At 34.2% G+C, this 24,143-nt stretch overlaps 1 protein-coding gene and 1 long non-coding RNA gene across 2 annotated transcripts; one reads left to right on the top strand and one right to left on the bottom strand.

Moving 5' to 3' along the window:
• Window positions 1-8,279: 8,279 nt before the first annotated feature.
• On the bottom strand, window positions 8,280-9,757 carry LOC114729898 (rust resistance kinase Lr10-like). The gene has a single exon (XM_028916922.1). It carries the CDS (start codon window positions 9,740-9,742, stop codon window positions 8,522-8,524), a length of 1,221 nt encoding a protein of 406 aa, XP_028772755.1. The 5' UTR covers window positions 9,743-9,757; the 3' UTR covers window positions 8,280-8,521.
• A 4,782-nt stretch (window positions 9,758-14,539) lies between these two features.
• LOC114729899 (uncharacterized) lies at window positions 14,540-15,212 on the top strand. Its single transcript, XR_003738788.1, has 3 exons — window positions 14,540-14,662; window positions 14,931-14,957; window positions 15,043-15,212. It is a non-coding gene; the product is annotated as an uncharacterized LOC114729899 (long non-coding RNA).
• Window positions 15,213-24,143: the final 8,931 nt, after the last annotated feature.

Below are 24,143 nucleotides of genomic sequence, written 5' to 3'. Positions count from 1 at the left end.
TCAAGGAATCACTATAAGAGTTTAGGTGTTACCTAGATTTGTGTAGCGAATAACTACTCACTTTTTCATAGTCAGGTGTCTTGTTATTAACTACAATTAATTCTGTAATCACTAGAACAATGTAAACATTACCTAGATTTGTGTAAAGAATAATTACTCATTTTTTTGTAGTCAGGTATCTTATTATTGTCAGGTACCTTATTATTAACTACAACGAATCTTGTAATCACTAGAACAGTGTAAGCGTTACCTAGATTTGTTTAGAGAATAACTACTCACTTTTGCTTAGGGGCAAAATTGTCAATTTGCCTGAATTTTACAAATGATAGATTGGGTCATTGACCCATTCTGTCATTTTCGAAATTTAAGAACCCAATCTGGGATTTGATATATTCCAAGGGCTTTTTCTGGGATTTTCCCTATTTTCTAAATCAAAGGAAAAGGATCATGTTATGAAGCAGGAAACAATACGCCATATGGGATTGCGCTTACTAAACAATAAGAGCAAAAGGCGTAACCTATTTGTTTTGATTACGAGGATAGCTATGCGTAGCAAAAAAATCATCTACCCATGCTATATAATTTTATGGTATATTGGGCTGCTTATATCTTACTTTTTTAATAGGAAAAATTACAAAAAAAATTCATAAAAATTACAAAATCATAAATTAGGACTCATTACAAGATTTATATAAATTTTGATAGCAATTGAATGGCAAATAATAACAAATCTTTGACAAAATACTTTATTTGCAATTTCTCAATTTTCATGATTTTTTTTTGTTGTTGCAATTTTCCCCTTTTTAATATACAGAATCTATTAGCCGATGTCTCAAAAAAGACAGTAATCGCACGCACAAAAATGGAGGACACTTTCACCAATCCCTTTAATAGATATATGCAACATTTCATAAATTCTTCGTATAGTAAACACAACATGTTCAGATGGAAAAAATCCTCAAGAAAGGGCTTCACACATTGCTCAGCGGGTATTATATTTTCATCAAGATCAGTATGGATTATGCATGGTCATTTTTTACTTCCAACGTCATTTTGGTCATCCACCATTCAACGCCAAAAATATTAATCCATCTAATTATAAATCTATGTATTACAAAATGAGTCTTGCATTAAAAAAATGAGCCGCTCTCTACTCTCGTCAACGAACTTCCCAAAGATTGGGGAGGGTGGTAGTCGGACTGTGGAAGAAGAAGATCTGCTGCAACGAGACACAAAGAAAATCAAGAGTAGTGAAGGTATTGTGGTGCTGGGCAGTAGAGAAGGTAATCGCAGATCGTTTAAAGAAATGCTCCGTGGTGATGTATCGCGTGCTGGGGCTTCTAAAGACAACCTGCATGAAGATGATGAAGTGATTGAGTCTATCCGTTCAGAAATAAAGGTTATTAAACACATGAAAGGCAAAATTGAGATCCCTGAATTTGTATTTACAGAAAAGGCTTTAAACAAAATCCGAAAGCCTTATCAATTCAGTCTGATTATCAAGGTGCTAGGCAGGAGGTTTAATCTGCGCACAATGACTGATCGACTTCAAAAGATGTGGGCAAAATCTGGAACCATAGAGGTGACTGATCTCTCTAATGACTTCTTCATTGTTACTTTTTCTGCTGTTGAGGATTATGAGTTGGCTGTCTTGGGAGGGCCGTGGATGATATCTGATTATTATGTTACCATCAGAAAATGGGAACCTAACTTTGATCCTAGATCTGAGGCTATAAAAGATGTTTTAGTTTGGGTTAGATTCCCAGACTTGCCTCTCGAATACTATGAAGAAGAAATTCTAGAAGCCATGGGTAATGAGGTGGGGAGCACTGTGAAGGTAGACATGTCAACATCACTAAGGTCTAGGGGAGGATATGCTAGAGTAGGTGTTCAGGTGGATCTCAGTAAACCTCTCCTCCCTGTTTACATATTAGATGGGAAAGAAAGGCCTATTGCTTATGAAGACTTACACCTACTCTGCTACGCGTGTGGACGCTATGGGCATACAATCAAGGAATGTCAACAAGAACATACAGAGGCTCAGGAGGGGGAAGGTGGAGAACAGAAGAAAGAAGAGAAGCTGTATGGTGAATGGACTACAGTTCAAAGCAATAGAAGATGGAGGAGGAATGGGGGTGTGAATGGGAAGAGTGCTCCCCACTATGATGCTAGTGGGTCAAGATTCTCAAAGCTTGATGGACTTGAAGAGGAACAAAATGCAGTTGCAGGTATTGAGACAGATATTGAAATGCAAATCCAAGAAGTAATCCCTGCTAAAGAATGGGTTAAAAAGAAAGGAAACACCTCAGTGCCCCATGCGAGCCATAACGAGGTCTCACAGATGGAAATCCCTTCTCAGAAGCATCAACCGAGCCCTGTGAGAGATTTAGCTCTATCCCAAAGATTGACTGAACAGAAGAGAAAAGCAAGGAGTAAAAGGGAGGATGTATCAGTTTCAGAACAGAAAAACAACGATTTGAATGGCTTGGCAGAGGGAAGAGAAGTTTTGGGAGAACTTGATACCAATATTGTTTATGAAACCCCTCAAGCGGCTCGAGAGCTCCAACTACTAAGAGGTGCTGATGCAGGTAGACCTCCTGAGAGTGATATGGTGGATATGAATAATCAGCTAGTGAAAGCTGATGATGATGTAGCCGTGTCAAGCATGCTTGGAGAAGGAGCAACCATGAACCTTGATTAAGTACTGTGTTCTTCTTACCAATTCTACTGTGTTATGGATCAAAACATACTGATTTGGAATTGTCGTGGTGCTGGCAGCATAGAATTTCGCAGGAGTTTGAAACTTATTGTGGAGGAAAAAAAACCTGATATAATAGGATTATTGGAAACCAGAGTTAGTGCTCACAGGGCAGATGGTCTCTTTAAAGGATTGGGATTTCAGAAATGGATTGTAGTACCTGGAATCGGTTTTTCAGGAGGAATATGGGTGGCTTGGAAAGATCAGAAGGTCTCCGTACTACCGCTTAAACAAGATAATCAGTTCATTCACCTGGATGTTGGTTTTCTAGGGGAAGAACGATGGAAACTAACTATTGCTTATGTCAGTCCAAGGGAAAAGGAGAAAAAGCTTTTCTGGGAAAGTCTGGAGGATATCTCTAAAGTAACTACAGAGAGGTGGGCTGTTATTGGAGACTTGAATGATATAAGGGGAGAGGTGGACAAGAGAGGAGGTGCCCCAATTAATCATAGAAGATGTGATATTTTCAATGATAGAATTGATAATTGCAAACTTATGGAAATTGGCGATTGGGGTCACAAATATACCTGGAAGGGTCCTATGATTCCAGGATATGACAGAGTCTTTGAAAAATTGGATCGTGGGCTTTGCAACGATGCTTGGAGATGTAAGTATAAGGAGGCAGTGGTTAAAGTTCTTACTAGACTGAATTGTTCTGACCACAACCCTTTATTATTATGCCTTAAAGAGGAAACTAGAAGATGGGGACAAAGACCTTTTCGTTTTGAGGCTGCTTGGTTGCTCCATGATGATTTCAAACCTTTTGTTTCTGCCAATTGGAGAGATGAGGGGTGCGTTCGTGAAAACTTGAAAGAGCTACAGCAAAAGTTAAAAGTATGGAATGTGGAAGTATTTAAAAACATTCAGAGAAGGAAAAGGCAATTATTATCTCGCATTGATGGGATACAAAAGAAACTGAGCAATATGTTTCGACCTTGGCAATCTCTGACACAGCTAGAGAAGAGACTACAAAAAGAACTAGAAGAAGTGCTGAAACAAGAAGAGGTTCTCTGGTACCAAAAATCAAGAGGAGAATGGATTCGGGATGGAGATAGGAATACTAAATTCTATCATATTCGTACTCTTTCTCGGAGGAGGAGAAATAAGGTTGCAATGTTGAAGGGGGAGCATGGAGAGTGGGTAGAGGATGAGGCTGCATTGAAAGAGATGGCCCGAAACTTTTTTATTAAACTTTTCAGCGAAGAAGGGGAGTTTGATTCAGAGGCAGACCTTAGAACACAAAGCACCTTTCCATCTCTAAATGAGGCAGAATTGGAAAGTATGGGGGAAAATATTTCTGATGAAGAAATTTTTCAAGCAATGTTTGCTATAGGTGCTTTTAAAGCCCCAGGTGAAGATGGCTTCCCGGCTCTTTTCTTTCAAAAAGAATGGAACACAGTGGGGAAGGATGTTTGTAATTTTGTTCAGAAGCTGTGGAATGGCGAAGAGGAGTTACATAGTATCAACCGGACCCTTGTTGCTCTCATCCCCAAGGTGGACAGACCTGAGAATTTAAAACAAATGAGGCCCATTGCTTTATGTAATGTGTTGTATAAATGTGTGACTAAAATTATAGTCAGCAGGTTGAAGAATAGTTTGAAGAAAGTGGTGGCCCCCAATCAGGCTAGCTTTGTTCCAGGGCGATATATTCAAGATAATATCCTCGTGGCTCAGGAAGTGATTCACTCTATGAAGAAAATCAAAGGGCAAAGGGGTTTTTTTGCCATTAAAATTGACCTGGAGAAGGCCTATGATAGATTGAGATGGATTTTCATAGAGAATGTGTTAAAAGAACTAAAATTGAAAGATGATTTTAGGGATCTAATTATGAGATGTATCACCTCTGTCTCTACACAGATACTATGGAATGGCTCTAAGACGGATATGTTCCTCCCTACAAGAGGCATTAGACAGGGGGACCCCCTCTCCCCCTACATATTTGTTCTGGCTATGGAAAAACTCTCCCATATTATCCAGGATGAATGCAGGAACGGTAATTGGAGAACTATTAGAATTGGTAGAAATGGACCAGAGATAACGCATCTTATGTTTGCTGATGACTTAATTGTTTTTGGTGAGGCGACAGAACTACAAATGCAAATAACACTGGATAGCTTGAACAAGTTCTGCTCACTATCAGGGCAGAAGGTCAATGCTGCTAAATCTGCTATATTGTTCTCTAATAATGTTAAGGGAGAAATTAGAAAAAAATTGACTACTATGTTTGGTTTTAAAGAGGAATTAGATCTGGGCTTTTATTTAGGAGTTCCTCTATCCTATAGCCAGGGAAAAGGAAAAAGCTTCAGATTTATTGTAGACAGAGTAAAAAGGAGATTGGCTGGATGGAAAACAAACTGCTTAAGTATGGCTGGGCGTACTACATTAGCTAAATCAGTTTTAGGGGCCATCCCTATTTACCCCATGATGGTGTCTCTACTCCCTAAATCTCTGCTGGCTGAAGTGGAACGAATTCAACGAAATTTAATTTGGGGTCATGACCCTGACACAAGGAAAATACACTTGGTGGGATGGGACCAGGTCCAGAAACCCCGGTGTTGTGGGGGATTAGGAGTGCTAAACCTGCAGGACATGAACATTGCTTGTTTTTTAAAACTAGCTTGGAACTTGAAGGCGAACAATCAAGGGCTATGGAAAGAGGTATTACTTCATAAGTATAATAAAGGTAGGGAATTGGAAAGTGATATCCTTGTCCCTCAGAATGCCTCCCCTCTATGGAAAGATGTTGCAGAGGTTTGGCAGACCTTAAGCAGTAACATATGGAAGGGTGTGGTAGACGGTTGCTCCATGAATTTCTGGAAGGATGAATGGGTTGAGAGGGGGCTGGTTTTATGGAATGAAAGAACCAGTGAAGTGAATGAAGAGGCTCTTCAATGGAAATTTGCTAATGTAATGACGAACACAGGTGAATGGGATTGGTCAAAGATAAACAATTTTGTACCAGCTCTGATTCAAGCTAAAATTCAAGCTTGTGTACCTCCACATGGCGAAGGGAGAGATTGCTGGCTATGGAAGGGTGGAAGAGATGGGGTATACTCGGTAAAAAGCGGATACAAACTACTCCGAGGAGATAAAATGGGAAGTCATGAGAAGATATGGGATCTAGTCTGGAAATGGAAAGGCCCAGAGAAAATTCGTTGTTTCCTATGGCTAGCTGCTCAAGATCGTCTTCACACAGGAGATCTAAGGAATAGAAGATGGGGAGCTAGTAGTGTCTGTGATGTCTGTGGAGACAGAGAAACTACCCTTCATGTGCTTAAGGATTGTAAATATGCGAAGAGTGTGTGGAGAAGCTTGAGATGGACTGATCAGGAGCTTAGAGGAAATTTGTCTAATAATGACACCCCAGAGCGTGAACTTATTCAGCAGTGGCTACAAACCAATTTAGATAACCAGAGAAAACATAGATCCTTACCTTGCGGCGTAATTTTTGGCGTAGCATGCTGGGTGCTTTGGAAATAGAGAAATGGAAGACTCTTCAGGGCCGATCTTGCTGATCCCAGATCATGTGTTGAACGGATCTGGCGACTTGCTGAGGAAATTGTAGAAGCTCAACAGGACATGATTCAGCCAAACAGTCAAACACCAATTATTCATGAGAACTTCTATTGGAAGAGACCAGAAAAGGGGTGGTTTAAAGTGAACTCCGATGGAGCATGTAGGGGAAATCCCGGCTTCTCAGGATGCGGAGGTTTGATTCGGGACGATCAAGGCAGCTGGGTCGGTGGATTTGCAGAGCAAGTGGACTTCTGTGGAGTCTTAGAGACAGAAGCTTGGGGAGCTAAGAAAAGCTTGGAACTTGCGTGGGACTTGGGAATCAGAAATTTGATGCTTGAGGTTGACTCTGAAGATCTAGCAAGGAAGTTGAAAGGCAAGCAAAGTGAAGAATTTTCTAGCAGTTTGTTTCAGAGTATCTATAAGCTGCTGGGACGATGCTGGAAAGTTAGGATCCAGGTAGTGCGAAGGGACGCTAACCAGTGCGCCGATGGTTTAGCAAAGCTCAGCTTTGTGAAGCAGGGACGATGGAGCCACATGGAAGACGTCCCTCCCCACATATTGCAATTGATAGAAAGAGACAGAATAGCAAGTGAAGATGTGAACGGACCTGGTGGGTTGTTGGATCATAATGATCTAGGCGGCTAGCTTTGTCTTTTCTTCGGGCTTAGCCCTCCTTTCCAACCAAAAAAAAAATGAGTCTTGCATTTAAGACCGGAAGAGTAGTATATAGTCAATCCAAATTATGTCTCAAATTAGTGTTGTCAGAGTCAAATTGAATAAGAAACCAGTTTTATATATACTGCCTCCACTAATTAATATAAAACCCAATTGACTAATTTGATAATATTAAGAAAATAACTAAATTACTTAATTATAGTATATGTTATATGATCTTTTTAAAATACTTATGTGTATTATTAGATTATATGTCAATTTATAAGTAAGCGAGACAAATTAATTTGAGAGAAAATGACAAATATAAATACTTTAAAATAATTTAATAATTTTAACTAAGTCTTATATTAAGAACAAAGTAGCGTGTACTTTTGTGTGTGTGTGTGTATGATTCAGAATACTTAAAATTTAAAAACCGGCTAAACGTGAATTGGTGAAGAATTAGTCAAAATTAACTTTTGTTTTTTATTTTTAGCTACACAAATTATGTTACTTTTTGGCTTTTATTTGCCTTTTGGTTAGTTTTTTTAAAGTGTATATTTGATGATTTATTGGTGGCTTTTTATCATGAAAGCATGTGCCGATTTGATCGGACAGTTAGCTGGGTATATCTGATGATTATTTTGGTGATTTCTAATTGACAATAAATATTTTTATTTTAATGTTGACATGATTGACTATAAATTTGTCATGTATAGTAAGAATATTAAGAAATAATATCTGAGATATCTTTATTTTTATACATATTCTTTAAATTACATTAATTTAATTAAAATTGATCGTCCAACTATTAAACTTGAACTGTCCGATTGTGAAAACATTGTCTCATCAGAGGGACAAAAGTACAATGTTATTAGCAACTGTCGAAGGGACAAAAAGTTCCATTACATCAAAATTCTTCTGAGAAAATTCTGAACATATAATAGGATTGGCATGATGCTGCTACACGTACTAGCCATTTAGGAGGCTTGCAGGGGCAAAGATCACGAGAGGAGAATGGTAGACAAGAAGTTAGAATTCAGATTGACGCGAAGAGAAGATTCTAAAATTGCCAAATAAAAATAAAGAACTAGGAAATTTACTACTTAAGTGCATCCAAAGTTATGCTATATACAGATCAACTGTATATCATTCTATCAATGGAAGCTTGTGGTTCAAATCCTTTTGCTTCTTTATAAAAAAGTGCATGTGTTATCTGCAAGGAAAGATGGATACCGAGGCTACCAAATAACTGAGAAGGCAACACATATAGTAATCCAATCCATTATATGAAAAGCTTTCACATACTTTGGATCATTAAATATTTGTGTCCCCCATTGGAGCATGTCTCTTCTGATAAATATAGTCCTAGGACCAAGACAATTTTATCAATTTCCTTAGAAACATAACTATCCAGAAAGACATAATGCTTCTTTTCATTAATATATCACATGATGTGAGAAATGGAAGCCTAACATGCATCCATTTCTCAGGTCGATACAACCCCCACTTCTTATTCATATTTAAGAGTCTCTCGTAATAAAAATATATATATATCAAGGTCATTAGTACTCAACATATATATTTACAGTGCTATATTGATCTCTCATCATTTTTAGTTAAAAATGAGGTTGTCTCTTTAGGATTATTCACTAAAGGATCAGAGGATCTAGGCGTTGAACGTAAATGAGCACTAACATCAATTGTTGGTGAATCTTGTGTACATAGAAGAGACTGCTGAGGCGATACTGACTCTTGCTCCTCTGCTTCAAGAGCCTTTTCCCTTGAAGGATGATTGCTTGATGAGTTGGATCGTCGTGTTGAATATGCATTCTCATCCCTTGCTGGTAACTCTTCTGGATATAGATAAGGCTTTTGAGGCAATTCCAAGTCTTGCTCGTCTCCCTCAAGCATCTCCATAACTCTGTTCATTGAAGGACGGTCGCTAGGCTTGGTTTGAATGCACCACAACCCAACGATAAGCATTTTCCTTGCCACTTTCATTTCTTCCTCTGTTGCATCTGCTATGCTAATTTCATTCCCTTCATTTAACTGATCATAAGCCCAAAAAGGAAAATAAAATTGACTTGATTGCTCAGCCAACACATTCAGATTCTTCCTTCTACCAGCCATCTCCATTAATAACATCCCAAAGCTATACACATCAGCCTTATAGGAGACTCCACCTACATTTTGGTAGAAAAGTTCAGGAGCCATGTATCCTATAGTTCCCCTTGCTGCCGTAAGAGACACAATGCTATCATTTGTCGGGTAAAGTTTAGCAAGGCCAAAATCAGAAACCTTTGGGATGAAGTTGCCATCAAGAAGGATGTTGTGCGGCTTTATATCAAAATGCAGAATTTGCATATCACACCCTTTATGTAGATATTCAATACCACGAGCTACTCCAAGAGAAATGGCATACAATTGATGAAGATTCAAGGATTGCTCATTGTCATTAGGTTTAGAGAGAATGTATTTGTCAAGAGACCCATTTTGCATGAAGTCATATACAAGAGCACGCTTTGATCCTTCCACACAATAACCTACGAGTTGCACAACATTAACATGGTGGATTCTACCAAGTGTTGCAACCTCGTTGATGAAATCCTGACCATTGGCTTTAGCCTTATCCAACATCTTGACAGCCACATCACGACCACTTCGAAGTTGTCCTTTGAACACAGAGCCATAGCCTCCTTTCCCAAGTCTTATTTTAAATCCTTTTGTCATCTTCTTGATGTCATTGTAGGAGTACCTTATAGGGATGATGTTGTTGTCATTTTGCAGAAAATCTTCAATGCTTTCATACATCGATAAATGCCTTTGTCGCCATTTACAGATCAAAAGGGCAATGACAAATGGAGCCCCCAGCACAAATTTACCTCCCGTATACATGACTGTTAATGAAAATTTAAATGAGAAAATAGATAATTAGAAAGTACCCTTTAACTGAAACTAGTATTGAGTTTCTATTGTTTGGCCAGTCATTGAACTGTCTACTCTTATGTTCTTAAAAATTATACAAGTTTGTTAAAGTCAAGGATTACCTAAGATGGCTGACGTACAAGCTGCAAAACAGAGGAAACAAAAATTGATATAAGTTTCTCTTGCGAGAAGGTACTATGATTAATGTGAAAACATTTAGTGCCACATTGGGTAGGCTGTGATGAAGTTGTTATATCAGTATGAAAGTGAGCTCTTGACACTAGCTATTCCTTCGCAAGCTATAAACAATTATTCATGTACCGTATAAGAAACGTAAAATAAAAATACACTATCATTCAACAAAGATTATATTAAAATGAACTAATAAGATGTTGGTTGAGATAGTAAATATCTCATCCTTGTAAGAACGAGGGCACAAATTCGAATCTCAGAAAGCATATTTGTTGAGAGGTTTTAACTTTAATGCTCCCAATCCGAGAGAGAGTCAAATCTAGAATAATTTGGGGAGACTATGAGTTTACACAAAATACAGTAAAATGAATAGCTCATGAAAGTAATCTCTGAAGGGGAAAAGGGTTGATGTAGGACAAATTTGAAAGTAAATTCATAAAAAAAATTTATATATAAGCAGCAGAAATTTATGACTTTTTTCAAAGAGATTAATTCTTTGATCCAGCGCAACTTCCATGCATGGAACCCAAAACGTTATGGGTTATCATGAGATGCCTTACCTGCGATAGCCCAACGGATCCGTTCAAGTATGCCCAATCTGGTTGCTGATGCCGCACCAGATGCACGAATGCATTAGTAGGGATATGTGGTAGAATATTGTAAAATAAAAAAAAATTCACTCACAATAAAATGATATCCAATGTAAACCAAAAAAAAAAGTTATATATTCCTTAAAACTAAGAAAATATTAAATGTATGATGGCCGTCACATAGACATGATACATTGATACGTATTTATTTGACATGTCACACATGATTTTTCTTAGAAATTAAGAAAAATAATTGACAAAAAAAAATAAAAGAAGGAGAATACTAGAGAATAACATGAGTTTTCGGTGGACATTCAAGTGCCAGCGTGCTAATCATTATATCCTTGTGATGGTGGATCACTTTTTCTCTTACACAATGAAAAACTATGATGGGTCGAGCAATTATGGTGGGGAATAGATTAACGCGATATAATTATAAAAAAAATATAGATAAATAGTTGAAAGTATAAAAATTAGAGTGACGTCTTTATATAAATAAAAAAAAAAGTTTAGGAGATAAACAAAAAACATCAAATATAATTTTTTTTTTTTTGGAAAAAAGTATGGTTCTTTTGATAAGTTGTACTTTAGGTTTTTGTTTTTTGGTTTTGCTGTGTGATGGGTTGTATCTCTCGGTTTTATTTGAATGGTTTTTTTTCCTGGCTGGCTATTGGTGTTTGTAATTGTTTTTTTTTTTTGGCAAAAAAAAATCCAGTAGGATAGTTTTGTAACTGTAATTCTAAACTTATTTATACCCAAGTGCCGAGAGACATGACAGCCAGCTATTTCGTCATTTGGTGGGATTTTGTTGTATTACCATTCTTATGTGAAACTGCGGTGTAATTTTTCCTCAAATTTAAAACAAGTTGTCCAACATAAAGAGTTCTTAATTCTTTTTTAAAAAAGAATATAATGTCTCTCCTTTTCATTACATCATCAAATTAAAACTCATTTTCACTCTCATTATCTTTTAATTCACATTTCAATTTCAATAAAAGATTGTTTCATAGACCAAATATGACCCTACTTTTCTTCCTTGGCAAAACTAAAGTTAATTACCAACCAATAATTCTTAAAATTAAACTACAACCTAAATTTTATATCTAGGATGAGAAGTAGTACTATCTTTTTTTTTTTTTTAACCTATGAAATGAGGTAAATTAGTAATCTCATTTTCATTACTCTAAACGTGAATCGCTCGAGTACTTATTATGAGTTTCAAATTAATGGTTTATATATAACAAAAAATCAGTTAAAATCAGTTAAAAGTAATAAATAAATAAGAAATATATTTTTATTTTAAAATATGTCCTTATAATAAATAAAAAAAAGGATAAAATAAAATGCATGGGAAAATATGATGGGAGTGTTTGGCAAAGAAGAGAAAATAATCATTAAGGGCAAAATTGAAAAAAAAAAACTATTAAATGTTGAGACAAAATCTAAATTGAACTTTATATAATGGACCACACCCTTTTCAAATTTAAAGCTTATAAATAGGATGGTGGGAGTAACTAAATACTTTGAACAAAATATTCAAGATATCTTTATTAATAAATTTGATATACTCTTCCGGTCCTTAGTATATGAACTAATTTAAGAGTTGATATTGGTCTTATATATTTCACCTATTTAATATGTTTATCAATTTTTTTCAAATTAATCTTGTTGATATTTCCTCAACAATATTCAAGTAGAAGAGGAAGGAAAATAATTAAGAAAAGTGATAAGGGTGTTTTAAAAAAATTATATTAACTAATTTAACTAATATCTTTACTCTACTCAAATTAGTTAATTAAGTCCTATATTAAGGATGGGAAGAGTATCCTATATTGATAACAATAACATTTAATAAGAAAATCGATTCTATCAAAATGCACTTTTATTCTGGTTCTTATTTTTATTCACAATTAAACTTATTTCATATGCAACAATCTAAAACTTCTTTTTTTTTTTGGCAACGCAACAATCTAAAACTACTCAACTACACAAGTTCGTATTTTAACAATTATAATATAATAATTGAAAAGATTAGATATTTTTATCCCCCAAAAAATTGGAGTCACATGCATAATGTTTTAACAATATGATCGACTTATTTCAAGGAATTCCAAAAACAAGGGATAAGGATAGAGAGAACCAGCATAAATTAAAGACCAAAAATGATAAAAATAAGTTCCAGTTACGTAGAGTGTATACGTATTAACAGGGTATTAAAGCGATTAATGGACTTACATAGACTGGGCCAACAAAGGTCAAAGCCGTAAAGAAGCATATGGTGGATGTCTGTGCAGGACCAAGACTGGTTGCTCTGCGTAGCAGGCCACGACGTCATATATATCAGTTCTATACCACAACCATCGTCTAATCCCAAACCACGGAGAGTTTCGTAGACAACATTCACATGTACATACGAATATGAAGACGAAGGAGCTGTAGCCCCCTTTGAAGTGTTGAAGCAAGGGCCTATGTCCACAAACCCAGGGGAATGCACAGGGTGTTCACACTTTACGAACATCATCATCATATTCCTGTAGTACCGTCCATGCCATAACTGAACTTCATTTTCATTGCTGTAGCATTCATTGCTAAAGTTGTCGTATGCTAAAGAATACTCAGGTAGGAAGGAGGAACCCAACTCCACAATATTAGCATCCCTCACTCTGATTATGTGTTTCTCATAATCAATAGACAAAATACTGTATCTCCCAGACTGCCAGTACATTACTAGTTGGTTGTGCTCGCAAGATAGGTTGTACCGGAGTTCACCACACTGCTCTGGAGAGTCGTTTAGAAGAAAAGGTCTGCTAAAATTAAGACCTCCAGACAAATGAGAACAGTTCTGGTGTCCACCATCTGATGCCTTGCAAGTTCTGCAGAATAACATTATCAGAAACAGAGCCACCAGAAATTGTGTTGATGAGGAGCACATGTCCCTTGTCATGATGATCTCAAAACAAAAAGTTATCAGTGATCTCAACTCTGGAAAGACATATAAAAGGCCTTCCAACCTTGTATATCTTACAATCAAGAAGTTTCCTAGAAAATTTTCTTTTGACACCGACAGTGTTGCAGCACCATAAAAAAATTGACAAACGTGTGTATATTCACACCGTCATAGAGAAGTTGTTTCTTATCACTGAGAGTTGCATAGAAATTATACTGAAGTTGACACTTGATAGGAATTCCAATAATTCACAAATTAGGTGAGAGTTTATTGACGTAAGCAGGTACATCATGCAAGGAAAACGTTAGGAAGCCACACTTGTCTGGAAAAATATCTTGGTTTCATACTTGAGATGAAATCAGGAACTTGTTATCTCATCTTGCTACTCCGGGGAAACCAGGAAATGGAAATCTCACCTGCAAACTCCTCCTTCTTTGCATGTTTGTTTCTAATTCTTGGGTTTTCAGAGTCTGCAGGAAGCTCGAATAGCTGTCCAGAACCTAAAACACAGTGCGGAAACCTACCTGTTCGGTTTCCTTTCTAACTAATAGGACGCCAACCAGCACAGTATGGGTACCCTGGGTTTGATTTACAATGTCCATCTACCAATCATGTTGTTCTTGAGCTCCCTAGGTTAGTCAAGTTCAATGTCAAACACATCGATTACAAAAACCAAATCATTCAGTTATATGATCCTTCTGGCTGTCTCTTGAGGCATGTCCGCGACCTCAATTTGTACCCTTCCCCCTTCCAATTCATATCCCCACGAGACTACACCCTTTTCAATTGCTCATCGCCAAGACATGGAGAATTCTTTTCAACGTGCCTCGACAGCTCTACTTATCAAGTATATGCTGTTTCTTCTGGCGCCTATATCGATGACCTAATTCCCCTTTTCTTGCAGCAAAATATTTGACATTTCATCTGTAGCACCTGAGACTTTTGGTGTTGAAAACACACTTCATTTGATGTGGTCTCATCCAAGGTGCAAATATTGTGAATCAAATCGAACGAGATGCGGATTCAACAAGAGGAATAGTAGTGATGATATTGCATGTTTTGAGGTTCTTTACAAAGGTGATATTCATGTCTTGCATCAAATTAAACCTGCTCCATCTTTTCAAGATGTATGTCATTTAGATAACTCGACCATAGCATGCATCCATGAATAAATATATAATATGTGTGTGTGTGTAATCACCTATAATGAGCATACGAAGTCACACGAACATACACATTTCTTGTCTCATGAAAAGCATTAGAGTCCTCACATGGTAAGTCATGATTGGGTTAAGTTATCATATGAACAAGCTAAATTGATCAATCATGTTAATTTCTTTTGCAGACTCATCACACAAATTTGTGATTCCATGTCAGCTTCAAGTTGGACTTGGTATTTTCTCCCCAAGGCCAATTGTTTTGATCTTGAAACTAAAGTCAATCTCTCACGTATGCAGGATCATGGGCTCACTTCTTCTAGTGGTGACGCCGGTTGTAATTCATTATGTTCGCAACTCCTACAAATCATGAAAAGAAAGCCAAGCAATAATTGAAAATTTTCTGAAAGATTATAGAGCTTGCAAGCCAACCAGATATTCTTATGCTGAAATCAAGAGAATTACCAATCAATTTGAAATCAAGTCAGGGGAAGGATCTTTCAGCACTGTGTTCAAAGGAAGCATTTCATCTGAGTTCAAAGTTGCAATGAAGATCCTCACTAATTCTAAAGGAAATGGTGAAGAGTTCATTACTGAAGTTGGAACAATGGGCAAAATCCATCATGTCAACATTATTCGGTTAATGGGCTTTTGTGCAGATGGCTTTAGAAGAGCCTTAGTTTACGAATACTTTCCAAATGGTTGATTACAAAATTTCATAAATTCACCAGATAACAGGAAAAGCTTTATTGGTTGGAAAAAGCTCCACCTTATTGCTTTTGGTATAGCCAAAGGCATTGAGTATCTTCATCAAGGGTGTGAACAACGCATACTTTATTGTGATATCAAATCTCACAATATTTTATTGGATGCTGATTTCACTCCAAAAATTTGTGATTTTGGGCTGGCCAAATTGTGCTCTAAAGATCAAAGCATAGTGTCAATGACTAATGCTAGAGGAACTTTGGGTTACATTGCTCCCAAAGTATTCTCTGGAAATTTTGGAAATGTATCTCACAAAGCATATGTTTATAGTTTCGGGATGTTGCTCCTTGAAGTAATAGGGGGAAGAAGCATCACCCATGACATCAAAGAAAATGCGACCCATATTTACTATCCCAAATGGATCTATAGTATTTTAGAAAAAAGGGAGGATGTAAGGATTCATATTGAGGAAGAAGGAGATGGTAAAATTGCAAGAATGTTGGGAATAGTGGGATTGTGGTGCATTCAGTGGCATCATGTAGATCGACCATCAATACAAGCAGTGGTTCAAATGTTAGAAGGAGAAGAAGACAAATTACCAATCCCTCCGAATCCTTTTAATTCTGAAGGTACATCAACCAGAAAAAGAGCCAGCATGCCTACAAGAAGTCTGATGCAAGGTTTAGAAATAATCCAAGAAGTAGAGTGACAGTCAATAATGATAAAATATTAACCGGTTTGGTTGATTTGGAAGTTTTCCTTTTGTTGTGTGCTGTTGTGTCATTTGTATGCGTATGTTGTTTGAGCCTTGTTTCTTGAGAATAGAAGGATGCAACATGTAAAGCATATATCTAAGACTTCTTTGTTTTTTCATATGATATGCGTTCAAACCGAGCATAATTGCAGTTTGTAATGGTCAAAATTTATCGCCAATAATTAACATTGGAAATGGATCATCGCTACATATTCTCTCTCAATATCTGCTCTCTTCATAATCTAGCTGTAATAGGCATGATTAATTATCAGTTAAGGGGGAAATATCTCATTCATTCTTAATTAGCATGTTTTTCATATATAAATAGCAGATAAAGCTTTCATGTGGGTTTGCTGTAAAAGGTTTCTATAATGCCCATGAAGTTTACCAAATGTTGGGGAATAATCCATAGATCGATATTTTAGATCACGTAAGGATGGGATAAAGAAGTATCAAGATATACAGAGAATAATATTATGAGGATGCAATTCCCATTGACATTCTCCATATATGTACATGTACTCGAAGTATATGTTTAATAAAAATTAAGAACACGAACAAGAAAAGTTGAGTTTCAAATTCGAAATATACAATTCCCATTGACATTCTCCATATATGTAGCAGAGCATAAGATATTAAATTGATAGTTTGTAATGCAATACAAAAACTGATGGAATCTCAGCTTAGAAGTTCGCGTAAAAGAGAAGAAATGAAATAACAATACTCCTCTAGTCTTATTTACAGGACAAACAGAAAAGATATTTTTTGGTCCTATTTATGGGGTATTGGGAGAAATTTTTTGTATGGATATTCAATTTCACCCTTTATTTATTATTATGTTGACTTTGATTACATGAGATATAATGTATATTAAATAAAGATAAAATTAAAAAGTTGTTGAATTTTAAATGAGTGTTAATAAAGTTTAATGTTTTTCTTAGTTTGTGTGAAATATGTTATAAATAACTTATGAATAGGACCAGAGGAGTATATAATTTGCATATTTTTTTTAGACTTAGAACTCATAATCTATGTAAGTCTTATATATTCAAGTGCTAAATCGGAACATCCCTTCTCAGAGAAATTTGAATCTTGATTTATTACATTTGTAAGAGATTAATCTATTCTGCTAAACCTAATCTTTATTAGCTTTCTATTGGAGACTTGTTCTAACCAAAGACGCATAAAACATGTGGATATAATGAGCCAGCTCAAAATGATGCTGACTAAAATTCAACATAGTTTTTATTAAAATTAATTGTGTAAATCCCAACGTTTTCATGTAGAAGAAAAATAAATTTGTAGATGAGTTAGATTACTCAAAGACTCAAGATCAATGTATTTACAAAAATATTTATAAATTGTTTATCAATGAGATGTTGATATTGATAATAAGATTTAAATTCAAATTCTTATGAAATAAATATAAATTATATCCTTATTAATTGGATCAATTTTTTTTGTAGTACACATGCCTATTTTTTTCCTTCTTTTAAAGACACCTCCATTGCCCAAAATTTTCAGAACAAGTGCGATTTTAATTTACTTGTCCTTTAAAAGCGGAGAGCCAAATGAAACTGAATGAAGAATTGAAGCTTCAGCGAAAGTTTCCAAGACAACGAGATTAGATATGAATTTCGAATATGTGGTTGCTATGGCTTAGACGTCGTCAACAAAAGGGACAACCCTGTCTTCCATCCGTGATTCCTTTTCAAAATACATTGCACATTGGAATCAAAGCGATCGATCAATCATTTCTGGTCATCGCCAAGTGTGTGCAGATGGAAAAGTAAGTCGTCAAGAAGCCCTCATCTGGCCTTAATTTTTTCATCGGACTACTAGAGAAGCCCTAAGTCTAGCTATCCGCAAGGGCTTATTACGAATTAAAATAGTTTAGTGTGGACTTTGATGAGTTTGCAGGAAACTGAGACGCATTTGGGAAAACTCAAACGTGCCTGAAAGGATGGAAATTTGTTTTCTTTAATCTTTGTTCATCCTAAACAACACGGCGCATTGCATATGTTTTTTTGTCGGAAATAATAGATTAAGAGTCCAAATAAAGAAGATTAAACTGTTACTAAAAGGATGAAAAAAATTTGAGCACGAAATGGCTAAAGAAGAAAAAGGCCTGTCACCTAATTACTAGCCTGGCATGTATTTTTTTAGACTTTGACAAGTCTTCTTTCATAAAAGATCTCTACAAACATGTACCGATGAAAAGCCTGTCGGTCCAAGTTGAGCCGCTAAAAAAAAAAAAGTGATTAGCAATAAAATTTAGTTACAAAATTTTTATTTAACAAAAAACTTTGTTTCTGTCACTAATTAAATTAGTGACAGAATTACATCTCTAATTAGTGATAAAAAAATTTCTATCCCTAACTAGTGACGAATTAGTTAAGAAAATTTTTTGCTACTAATTAGTGACAAAAAAATTTTATCCCTAATTTGTTGTTAATCTAAATTTAAAAAAAAATTTAAAATGCCACTTGGCACCTGTGATAGTCACCGGCTACCACTACGTGTCACCACCAAATAATACCTATCAGATGTGACTTCTTCATGCCCAAATAAAAGACCTCATATGCCTATATTTGTTTTTATTAGTTAAGCTGTGATGACCTATAAAATTTAAAGTAAAATTATATATATAAAATATTTTTACCCAAACAATTATATATATACACATATATATATCATTAAAAACTAAAAATAAATTATATAATAATTTAATTTTTATTATGACAAAAAAATTTTAAATATTTGTTTTACTATTTATTTTATAACGTTTTATTTCTTTTAAAAATTATTTTTAACATAATATTAATTTCAAATGAAACTAATCTTGAACTTTAAATCATAAATAATTTTTTACAAATAATTTTTTAAAATTTAATTTTTATTTTTAATTAACATTGATAATATGTATTATATTTTTAAAAATTTACTCACAAATTTTTTGACGAATTAGCTACATAATGAAATTATAAATTTGGGAAGACAAAATAGATCAAAATTTTATATTTAAAATCAAAATAAATTCTTATCTAGCTTTTATATTTATATCTAGAAGTGGAACTAAAATAATACACGCTTCTCTCAATGAAATTGACGCAGGAAGCTTCACCAAGTTTGTCATATTGTTCACTGAGTTGGTCCGCTCTTTGTAGCGAAACCAAAATGAGAAATGGAAAAATGAAAATATCATCACATCATGGAGAGAAGTCTATTAACTCTCTGATTGTGTAGTGTTTGTCACGATGTCCATTGAATTGGCTCATTCTATGGAGCAAAGCCAAAATAAGAAATGGAAAAGTGAATTAATTATCACATCATGAAAAAAAAATTTATGCCTAAGTCTTATTTCGAAAATATTCCTAGCTCCAATAACTTAATTTTGATGTTGACTCACACAAGACCCATTTTACACGCTCTCAACCATAGGAACTGTGATTACGGTAGAGATTCATGATAATTAACTTTATATTGCAAAGTAATTTATTTATGAGTAAAATTCTCTTAAAAAAATAATTGTTATTTGGGACAAAATCTAAAATGCTAAACTATTTTAAAACAATTTCTCTTAGCATTTATAAATAGCTAACTATAAAGTACACTGCCTCCAATCATTATAAAAGAGCTAGTTGACATATTTGAGTAAATTAAGAAAACTAATTAAGTTAGTTATATGAAATAAATAGGTGTTGTCTTTCTAAAATATCCTTACTGATCAAATATATTGGTTAGACTACTATTATTATAAAAACTATCTTAAAAATATATATATATATATACCAAATATGAAGATATCATCACATCACGGAGAGAAGTCTATTAACTCCCAAGTGTGTGGTGTTTGTCATACTGTCCATTGACTTGGCCCATTCTATGGAGGAGCAAAGCCAAAATGAGAAATGGAAAAGAAAATTAATTATCACATCAGGGAGAAAAGTCTATGCCAAAGTCTTATTCCAAAAATATCTCTAGCTCCAATAACTTAATTTTAACGTTGACTCACACAAGACCCATTTTACACGGTCTAAACCATAGGAACTGTGACTAGGACAGGGATTCATGACAATTAACTTTAGAGTATGTTTGGCTCAATGAGAGGAAGGGGAGGGGGAAGGATTTTAATGGAGGGAAAGGGAAGGGGAGGGGAGGGGAGTGGAAGGATTTTACTATTATATTGTTTGGATTTATAAAAAAACGGGGGAGGGGAGGAAAAATATTTAATATGGACAATTTTGCTCTTATTTTATTTAAGGCGTGGGTATAATGGTCACAAACATGACAAAATATAGACATAATAGTCACAACATGACAAAATATGGCATAATGGTCATAATATGACAAAATATGCCCTTTTCCCTCAAATCCTCCCAATTTGGAGGGAGGGGAAATTTTAAAAAATTTTCCCTCCCTCCTAAAATTTGTGTGTTGCCAAACAAGGGGAAATGATTAAAGTCCCTCCCTTTCCCTCCCCTCCCCTCCCCTCCAAATCCCTCATACCAAACACACCCTTATATTGCAAAGTAAATATTTATGTGTATTCGGTTAAAAAAAACTATTTATGTGTAAAATTCTCTTAAAAAATAATTGTGATCTGGGGCAAAATCTAAAACGTTAAACTATTTTAAAACAATTTCTCTTAGTATTTATAAAATAGCTAACTATAAAGTATATTGCTTCTGATCTTTCATATAAGAGCTAACTGACTATTTTGAGTAGATTAAGTTAATTATGTGGAATAAATAATTGCTGTCTTTTCTAAAATATCCTTACTAATCAAATATATTGGTTAGAACTACTATTATTATAAGGACTATCTTAAAAAAAAAAAATACAACGATGAAGATATTATCACATCATGGAGAGAAGTCTATTAACTCCCAAGTTGTGTAGTGTTTGTCACACTGTCTATTGACTTGGTCCACTCTATGGAGCAAAGCCAAAATGAGAAATGAAAAAGTGAATTAATTATCATATGATGGAGAAAAGTCTGTGCCTAAGTTTTATTCCAAAAATGTCTCTTTCTCCAATAATTTAATTTTGACGTTGACTCATACAAGACCCATTTTACACGCCCTCAACCATAGGAACAATGATTAGGGGAGAGATTCATGATAAATAACTTCAAGTTGCAAAGTAATTTATTTATGTGAAAAATTCTCTTAAAAAAATAATTGTTATTTGGGACAAAATCTAGAATGTTAAACTATTTTAAAACAATTTCTCTCAGTATTTATAAAATGGCTAACTATAAAGTATACTGTCTCCGATCTTTAATATAAAAGCTAGTTGACTAATTTGAGTAGGAAAAAAACTAGTTAAGTTAGTTATCTGAAATAAATATATGTTATCTTTCCTAAAATATCATTACTAATCAAATATATTGGTTAGACCTGTTATTATTATTAGGACTATCTTTAAAAAAATTGAATGAATATAGAAAGATGAAGATATCATCACATTATGGAGAGAAGTCTATTAACTCCCAAGTTGTGCGCTTTTTGTCACATTGTCCATTGACTTGGTCTACTCAATGGAGCAAAGCCAAAATGAGAAATGAAAAAGTGAATTAATTATCATATGATGGAGAAAAGTCTATGCCTAAGTTTTATTCCAAAAATGTCTCTTTCTCCAATAATTTAATTTTGACGTTGACTCATACAAGGCCCATTTTACACGCTCTCAACCATAAGAACTGTGATTAGGGGAGAGATTCATGATAATTAACTTCATATTGCAAATTAATTTATTTATGTGTAAAATTCTCTTAAAAAGTAATTGTGATTTGGGACAAAATCTAAAATGTTAAACTATTTTAAAACAATTTCTCTTAGCATTTATAAAATGGCTAACTATAAAGTATACTGTCTCCAATCATTAATACAAGAGCTAGTTGATTAATTTGAGTAAATTAAAAAAACTAATTAAGTTAGTTATCTAAAATAAATATATATTATCTTTTCTAATATATTCTTACTAATCAAATATATTGGGTAGAACTACTATTATTATTAAGACTATCTTCACCAAAAAAAAAAAAAAAACAAAGATGAAGATATCATCACATCATGAAGAGAAGCCTATTAACTCCCAAGTTGTGTGGTGATTGTCACACTATCCATTCACTTGGTCCACTCTATGGAGCAAAGCCAAAATAAGAAATGGAAAAGTGAATCAATTATCACATTATGGAGAAAAGTCTATGCCTAAGTCTTATTCCCAAAAGGTCCCTAACCCCAATAATTTAATTTTGACGTTGACTCATACAAAACCCATTTTACACGCCCTTAACCATAGGAACAATGATTAGGGGAGAGATTCATGATAATTAACTTCACGTTGCAAAGTAATTTATTTATGTGAAAAATTCTCTTAAAAAAATAATTGTGATTTGGGACAAAATCTAAAATGTTAAACTATTTTAAAACAGTTTCTCTTAATATTTATAAAATAGCTAACTATAAACTATACTGATTCCGATCTTTAATATAAAAGCTAGTTGACTAATTTAAGTAAATTAAGAAAACTAGTTAAGGTAATTATATAAAATAAATAGGTGTTGTCTTTCCTAAAATATTCTTACTCATCAAACATATTGGTTAGAACTACTATTATTATTAAAACTATCTTCACCAAAAAAAATAAATATACAAAGATGAAGATATCATCACATCATGGAGAGAAGCCTATTAACTCCCAAGTTGTGTGGTGTTTGTCAAACTGTCCATTCACTTGGTCCACTCTATGGAGCAAAGCCAAAATGAGAAATGGAAAAGTGAATTAATTATCACATTGTGGAGAAAAGTCTATGCCTAAGTCTTATTCCAAAAATGTCCCTATCTCCAATAATTTAATTTTGATGTTCACTCATGCAAGACCCATTTTACACGCTCTCAACCATAGGAATTGTGATTACAGGAGAGATTTATGATAATTAACTTCATATTGCAAAGTAATTTATTTATGTGAAAAATTCTCTTAAAAAATAATTGTGATTTGGGGCAAAATATAAAATGTTAAACTATTTTAAAACGGTTTCTCTTAGTATTTATAAAATGGCTAATTATAAAGTATACTGCCTGCCATCTTTAATATAATAGCTATTTGACTAATTTGAATAGATTAAAAAAAACTAGTTAAGTTAGTTATCTGACATAAATATGTGTTGTCTTTCATAAAATATCCTTATTAATCAAATATATTGGTTAGAACTACTACTATTATAAGGAATATCTTAAAAAAATTAAATAAATATAGAAAGATGAAGATATCATCACATCCTGAAAAAAAGTCAATTAACTCCCAAGTTGTGTGGTGTTTGTCACACTATCCATTCACTTGGTCCACTCTATGGAGCAAAGCCAAAATGAGAAATGAAAAGGTTAATTAATTATCACATCATGAAGAAAAGTCTATGCCCAAGTCTTATTCCAAAAATATCCCTATCTCCAATAATTTAATTGACGTTCACTCATACAAGACCCATTTTACACGCTCTCAACCATAAAAATTGTGATTAGGGGAGAGATTCATGATAATTAACTTCATATTGCAAAGTAATTTATTTATGTGTAAAATTCCCTTAAAAAATAACTATGATTTGGGACAGAATCTAAAATGTTAAACTATTTTAAAACAATTTCTCTTTGGATTTATAAAATGGCTAAAAATAAAGTATACTGCCTCCGATCTCTAATATAAAAGCTAGTTGACTAATTTGAGTAAATTAAAAAACCAATTAATTTAGTTATCTAAAATAAATATTTGTTGTCTTTCCTAAAATATCCTTACTAATATAATATATTGGTTAGAACTTAGAACTGCTATTATTATCATGATTGTTTTTAAAAAATTGAATAAATATAGAAAGATGAAGATATCATCACATCATGGAGAGAAGTCTATTAACTCCCAAGTTGTGTGATGTTTGTCA

The sequence above is a fragment of the Neltuma alba genome, unplaced genomic scaffold (genome assembly GCF_004799145.2).
Source record: "Neltuma alba isolate B1F8T4 unplaced genomic scaffold, ASM479914v2 tig00012694_pilon, whole genome shotgun sequence".
In the NCBI taxonomy this organism is placed as follows: Eukaryota; Viridiplantae; Streptophyta; class Magnoliopsida; order Fabales; family Fabaceae; genus Neltuma; species Neltuma alba.
This window is presented reverse-complemented; position numbering and strand designations above follow the sequence as displayed.